Consider the following 7,500-nt stretch of genomic DNA (forward strand, 5'->3'; position numbering starts at 1 on the left):
TGAAGATGAACTAAAACACCATGCATCCTCGCGCTCCGGGGATATTATGACACCACCACACCACGGACACTAACAGTAACAACGAGATGCTCATTCACTCTCGCTCTAGCTCTGAGGCCAGTCATGTAGATGTCGACTGCTAACGAAAACTTTCATGTCGAAATGACACTGAGTAGGCACGAGACTACCGGACAGGACCGGCAGTGGAGCATTGCTGGACAGCTTCTCCCCTTGGAAACTTCATCGCCCCAGAGGCAAATCAGTGCGCACATTTACGAATAACTAAATTACTTCCAAAATGCAGAAGCTATCTTTGGGTCCTCCCTGAAAAACGCACGCGAAGCACCGCTGAAATAAGCTGACAAGTAGTTCCTATCTTTGTCGTTTCTCGTGAAAGAGCAGTGATGAAAGAAACTCGTCGCACAAAGAAATGCCAGCAACTGGACCGCAGTCTGCAAATGGCTGAATGGCATTCCTATTTTAATTTAGTTGTCAGCCTATGAATCACGTCTCCCTTGTGAGAAGTGCACGGATATGCGAGTAGGACCTGAAGACCTACGTAGCTACTCTCACCACACAGTCTCAGGATTACCTGATTACTGACCGACTTGCATGACGATGGATGTGTGCCAAAAATTAAATAATAAAAGCGTGTCCGAGGGCGATCGGACCCCAGTCTCGATGGAAAATGTACTTGAAGTTGAAGTACACATGTAGTCATTAGAATTATTTAGATTCCACTCGACTACGTATACAGTCATGACTCATGCCTGACACGAAGTACATGTACGAGTACCGGCAGGCGGCAGACGAGGCCACGAGGCTCGAGGGTGCCCCAATATAATGGGAGGGGAGGGTTCACCCAGAAAGGTGGAAGTGTTCCGGGTGGGTCAGAATCACTCTTCATAGTTCATACCAGGGAGTTGTCCCTGGTTCATACTAACAATTTGACATCACGATGGTCGATAGTGCAATCCGTCGCGTTTACATGTATGGACAGCTACAGTCACACTAATGCACGCTAAAATAAGCAGCGTATGTTTCGCAGCAAAGGCGATAGGAGCAGGGCTTGAAAAGTTGAAGCTGCATGCCCTGGCTTGAACCACAAAGTGCCGCAGCTCTGTTCTCCGAACCAAAATGCATCTGGCTTTTTCCATTCTACTTTCTAGTCATCATAGCTTGCAAGTTTGGGAAGGGGTAAACCTACCCCTGGATTCAACCTTGTCTGTTGTCATCAGGCAAAGCCGGAGGTTACCATGGTTACCTCGTCCTTGTGTAGCAGTGGAGGGGAGGGGGCCCGGGGGTGCGCAATGGAGGTGCACCATGTCCATGTGAAGCGTGGGAATGAGCAGAAATAGCAATCAGCTCCAACGACCTGTATTGGCTTTAGTATCTTAGTACGGCGCTGCATGCTGGCCGTAGTACCTTGCTCACCACGTTCCACCACGCACACAGGTGGCAAGACAAGCATGCACATCTGCACCAGATGGATGTACACTCTCCGATTTTCTCTCATAGCAACAATAATTATACCGGTACTTCAGTAATAATATTATTTAAAAATATAAAACATGCAGCGGACAAAATCTGAATGAAACGGATGAAGGCTTGCGCCAAGATAACTGCTCAATCCACATGGCGAAGCTCCGAAGCCAAGCGAACAGACCCCCGATGCACACCTGGTCTACACAGAGTCAAGGGAGTTGAGTATCTAACAGTTACACTGACAGTGATGGTCTATGATATAATGGCAATCATTGTTGGCTCATGTCGTACGAGCAGACAACCAAGGACGTACTTGGAAGTTTGCTACATGTACTATCAATGAGAACATCTCACAAGATGACAGGGGAAACGATGGGAGGGATGTGGGATTGTTGCCTTTCATAGTGGAATTAAAATAGCATGGCAAATTTACAGTCTGCCAGGGTAAAAAAATAAAGAAAAAAGGATAGATTACCATGCCAAGGAAAAATGGAGATAGAGGGGGAATAGAGTCATTTGGGTACTACTCGACCCCTATCCTTGATGACTGAGTATAGCAGTCGAACAAGCACAGCAGCTTCACCATGGACCAGCCAGTAGAATCAGAATGAGAATGAACAGGACCAGAATGAACAGGACGCGACTGAGTAGGACTGACTACTCCCGGTATACAAAGAACACTAAAAGGCTAGTAAAAGCATACAATGAGCTACACACCGACTGTAGAGTGGATGGTCCTGTGCCCTGCAAGAAAAAAAGAGGAGTGAATCCTACTACTACTACCTGTAAACGCTAAGTTCTAATGAAGAGATAATGTGCCCGCATAAGTTAGTAGACATGACGACGTTGCTAGTTCTAGTTGCACTACCACAGTACACTGTGGTAGTAGTAGCTGTTACTGTCTGCACAGTGGACAAACACAGGGGGCGACAGTGCCTCTAGTACTGTGCACACGGTACGGTGGACAAGCGGGGACAGTGCCACTACAAACATGTAGTACCATATGCACTGAGTCAGTGGACAAAAGGGAACAATGCCCCTAGTGCGGTGTGCACAGTGGACAAAACGGGGCATGGGGGGAGGGGGGGGGGGACAGCAGTACCACTAGTACTCCGCGTACAGTGGACAAACAGGGGAGGAACTGGCAAGTCACAGCCCACTGCCGGCACCCACCTTAATAACTGTGCAGCCAGGTCCGGCCAGGCTAGCCAGGCCAGTCTGACACGTACAGGACATTACGGTCTCTACAGGCAGTGCATGGATGGCACTGGCGTCTACAACTATTAGGATATTGTGCTATTGGGTGCTATAGGGTGCTATGGTTCTGTGCTAGCTTGCTGTGATGTATTATTCCACTACAGCAAAAAAAAAGAAAAGAGAAAAGAAAATAACTATAATGATAAGACCGGTACTAAAGGATTTTTTTTTGGGGGGGGGGGGGGGCAGATGGGGGAGCGAGCAGTGTGTTCACACTGGGAGTATTTCCTTGATAAGCTTGTTCATTGGCTGGCTAAGCGGCTTTGCCATCATGTGTTATGGGCTGGTGCTGTCCCTGTCCTCTCTGCATACACAGAGTGCATGTAGTACAGGCGGGCCTGATCGCAGACCAGTAGATATTCCATGAGTCACGGCTTTAGTACAATGTCGGGGATGACAGGTACTCCTGAGAAACAAGTCGAGTACGTGGACTAAATACCAACAATATTGTGGCAGAAGTCCAGAGATTCGCTGTTCTGCTACACGTCGTATGAGATGATCACAGCCTGCTCCAAAGCAAACAAGAACAAACCAACTGGCAGCTGGCAGCAAGGGGACGACTGCCCTGAGACTCAGAGCAGAAGAGTGAGCCCATGGGCACACACGCAGACTATTGGATCGCCAATGCTCAGCCGTGTAAGTGACAACCTCCAAAGTAGTTGTACCATGGCTATTTGGGCTCCATGTTTGACCGTTTTTGTGTTGATAGCTTTTTCACTGCCACCCTCCAGGCAAGGCCAGTCATCAATGAGACTCTCGTGGTACTCGGCCTAGAGTGTGTGTGTTTCCTGCAGCAGTTGCAGCAACAAGACTGCTCTTGCTGCTAGCCAATTCCACCTGCCATCCCGGGGAGAAGCTTAACTCATCATCAGTGTCAACCAGCCCTCTACCCATGAGGATTGCGCTGTTGCTGCTGCTGCCGCTGCCTTTGACTGTGAGCATGGCCTCGCCTCGATGCGGCGCTATCGTCAGCTGGCGCACGCTGTCGGTTCAATCGCTCTGTGTCGCTAACAGAGCGTCTATACGGTTGATGGTTGTCGGCATGATGCTGAGATCGACCGTCGGGTATGCTTTGTGACTCGCCGTAGCGGGGTGCACCACCGCGAGATGACCGATACCAAGCTCCGCGGTAATCACCTCCACTGGTACCTCGACCACCACGGCCACTGCCACCACCGCCACCACCACCACCCCTAAAGTTGCCACCATCACGACCATAGCCACGACCACCACCACGGCCATAACTACCACTGTTATAGGCAGGACCACCGCGTTGCTGACGGGCGGGTGATCTTTCCTGTCGAGCGGGTGATGGTCGACTTGGTCGGAGCTGTGGGCTTCTATCCGTCGGTGTGCGCGGGCTGCTGGGTGTCTGTGAGGGCGATTGGGCAGAGGAAATGGTGGGCCCGCTTGCCACAACATTCTTGACCTCACCTTTACTTGGCCAGCTGAGTCGCTTGTCCGGCCGGAACCAGGCGCTACTGCTTGGAGCCCTACAGGCGTGTGGACAGGTGTGTGGACAGGCGTGTGGACAGTACAAGTGAATAACAAAGCAGAGGATAGCAGCAATAGAATTACACAGAGCAAAAACGAACTCAGGTCAATACATGTACTGTATCAAAGTGGCCGGGCTGCTACCGAAGTGCACAAATCATCATAATGCCTTCACCAGCAGTACATCACGTGTGTATGCATGCTAACTGGCTACGCCAGGTCCTTATTACACACCTGCTCAAGTGCAAGTAAACTTGGTATTGCAACTGAACGATGCTACCTACATGTACACAGTCCTGCTCAATGAAATCCAGTCAGTCACGTCACGTCACTCAAGTTTGCGCCTTGCATCATTTCGCAGCCCAGTGTTCGCAGCTCTAGGGCTGCACAACGCCCGGCATGTACTTGATTGACTCGACTGGATTTCATTGAGCAGCACTGTACAGCGAAGTCAGGATGGTTCGTGGCAGTCGTTGTGACTAGTGCTGTGGTAGAGATCTCTGTCCCAGGTAATCAGCATGACTTGAGCAGTGCAAACCACCTTAGTAGTAAGTTGGTACTGTGTAAAAATGATGATATTTTAAGCTAGCCATTAGTCATACAGGCAATACTACAGTGGTGTGTGTGTGTGTGTGTGAAAAATGAAAAATAGGGATTCACTGGCCAGAAAAAGCCACCTCAATCAGCTGTGTGGTGGATACCAGGCTAAAATTAGTGGCGGTCAATTCATCAGCCTTGCAAGCTGTTGAATGGTGTAATCCCAGCACAAGTTGCTATGTCTAACATAGCTGTTCGCTATCATCGCTTCTGCGATGGGCATGTCTGAGGTCTGAGGTGTGTGTGTGCACATGTCATGTGACGTACCCTGACGAACACGCAGCATTGGAAGAGTCCAGCCAAGAAGATCTCCTACTGTTGGGTGCCGAGGACGCAGCAGCAGCACCAGCAGCTGGCCATGCTGGAGCGCCACCAGACAGTGAGAGGTTTTCAAAGAGCGGATTCACACCATGCTGCTCACCGGCCAAACTACCACCTAAATATTCGGCGATACGGCGCACACATAGCAAACACGCAAAACAAGAAGAGAATCAGGCAAGGCAGCACAATATAAAGGCTACGTGATTGCATCATCAGTTGAGATACTTTGGCAAAGCCGCAGCACAGTGACACATGAGAGACTTCCTCTGTATATATAGCGCCTATAAGCGGTTTCACTATTTAGAGCCCATAACTTAAAAGCGGCTCCGGAATTCGGCAGACTAATCCTTAGGACTTTCTTTGCATAACCTCCATAATTAAGAACAATATTAAAACCGTGTTAATAATAGCATGTCAAACAACAGAGAGAAAATACAGACAGCAGTCACAGCATTGCTGGTGCAAGCATACTACTCCTTCCCTCTCCCTCCTTCCCATTCATCATTCTGTGAGAGCCAACCGTCAGCTGGTGAGAAGGCATCATTGCTTGTTCACTTGGTGAAGTAAAATAAAGAATACCATACCATACACACACACACACACACACACACACACACACACACACACACACACACACACACACACACACACACACACACACATGCACACGCAGTGAGATGCTCACCGGAGCTGGTGCTGGATGCGGACTCCTGCCTGGCTGTCAGGGACACGCGTGACATACTCTGTTTCATTGTCAGCTCCACCGGGCGCTCCTGCACGTTCACGCAGTCAGAGCCATCCGAGAAGTCCAGTTTGTGAACTTGAGTAATGCGCCGTGGCGTCTTGACGCTTGACTGCACAACACATACGAATACCAACACGCTGAAGAAGTAAGACGGACCCAACGAGGCATGCCGCCTTCTTGCAGTGCACTAGTATCACGAACAAGATGATGTGCTTATACATTAAGATGCACTAGAATAAACGCCTGTTTGTTTACAGTGTAATAGCCAGCAAAATCGTTAAGAATACCTGCTGGCCACATGGCAGGGTTGACACTTACAGTGAACTCCACGACGCACTCCACCTGTTCTTCATCATTCTCCACTAGTAGCCATTTATCCATCAGGAACGGTGGCTAGGATAAGACATAGCAGTGAGAAGAACACAATAGCACACAGCACAGTTAGCTAGTGCGCTGGCTTCACCAGGAGTTGAACTCTGGTGGCCTCCTCACTGCGAGGTACTGGTTGCAGCATATCATGTCAGCGTTCAAGCTTTGTCTGCGCAGACACAGTCAACATCCCTAGTCTGCCATTAGAAGCACTGGAAGTAGGATGTAAACTTGACTATTTCCTGGCTGGACGCACAGGTACACAGGTATGAAGTCAGTTGTTGTCAAGCTCCCGCCTTGCACAAGGACAAGGAGAAACTTTCAGCCACAGTCACAATCGACCATCACGCATGGTGGGACACGCCAATGCACACATCAACACCAGAACACAAGAACACGTGGCAGTGTTGCACGTTGTCATCTTCCAGCCAGTACCTGTCTGATCGAAACGGTGTCCTGGGCAAACTTGAAGTGAACACACTGCGAAAAAGTGAACAGAGAGAAGAAGCCACATGACATGACAAGGATGAAGACGCACGTTATTGACAGCACAGGAAATAGGCAACTGGAACAATGTTTGCTTGCAACCACATTCCACACCAATGAAATAATCTTGCAAAATACGGTAAGTGGATATAAGGGCAATCTGAATGATCAGAACACACTTTCAAAACAGCTCGTATACAAGCGTGGCAAAAACTGGGGGTAGGACCCCAGTTTGATGTGCATACTGGTGCATGTATATCACCACGTGTAGATACACCCTCCGTGTTCCGGCAGATATCTGCAAACAGATGCCACCGCCGAATTGAAGAGCCCCGATTGTACATGCAATACTCAGAGAGGCTAGACTCGTCTCCGCATACCTTGATACACATCAACGCTTCCTCTGGACCGTCCAGTTCCATGTACATCTTCCACTTTCGGTGCTACATGGGTTGACGATAAACAGAGCAATGTATCCAGGGTCAAAAATGTGCGGTAACAACACACACTCTGTCGACAACTAGAATGTCTAATCAGCAGGTAGGGCCCCTGCAGTTTGGGAAGCATAGATCTGGCGACCGCAAACGTATAACCAGTTGGGCAGGTAGAACTCACACAAGACCAATGATGTCAGCCCAACAGTTTTAGATTCCTTCATTTACTCCACCGGGTACCGGTAAGACAAACCTTGAGCTGCAGGTTTCCTCAGTACATGTGACTTACAGTGAAAATAATTTAGTACAAAC

At 49.1% G+C, this 7,500-nt stretch overlaps 1 protein-coding gene across 1 annotated transcript in view; it reads right to left on the reverse strand.

Annotated features, from left to right (window-relative positions):
• Positions 1-1,487: 1,487 nt before the first annotated feature.
• Positions 1,488-7,500, reverse strand: part of LOC135814215 (mitogen-activated protein kinase kinase kinase 20-like) — a 20,352-nt gene continuing 14,339 nt past the window's right edge. The window contains exons 20-25 of the mRNA XM_065327305.1: positions 7,135-7,197; positions 6,704-6,748; positions 6,218-6,292; positions 5,840-6,008; positions 5,101-5,269; positions 1,488-4,235 (exon numbers count right to left, since the gene is read on the reverse strand). Coding sequence (XP_065183377.1) covers positions 3,629-4,235; positions 5,101-5,269; positions 5,840-6,008; positions 6,218-6,292; positions 6,704-6,748; positions 7,135-7,197 — 1,128 coding nt within the window. The 3' untranslated portion in view covers positions 1,488-3,628. The remainder of the gene's footprint in view (positions 4,236-5,100; positions 5,270-5,839; positions 6,009-6,217; positions 6,293-6,703; positions 6,749-7,134; positions 7,198-7,500) is intronic.

The sequence above is a fragment of the Sycon ciliatum genome, chromosome 4 (genome assembly GCF_964019385.1).
Source record: "Sycon ciliatum chromosome 4, ocSycCili1.1, whole genome shotgun sequence".
Taxonomy (NCBI): Eukaryota; Metazoa; Porifera; class Calcarea; order Leucosolenida; family Sycettidae; genus Sycon; species Sycon ciliatum.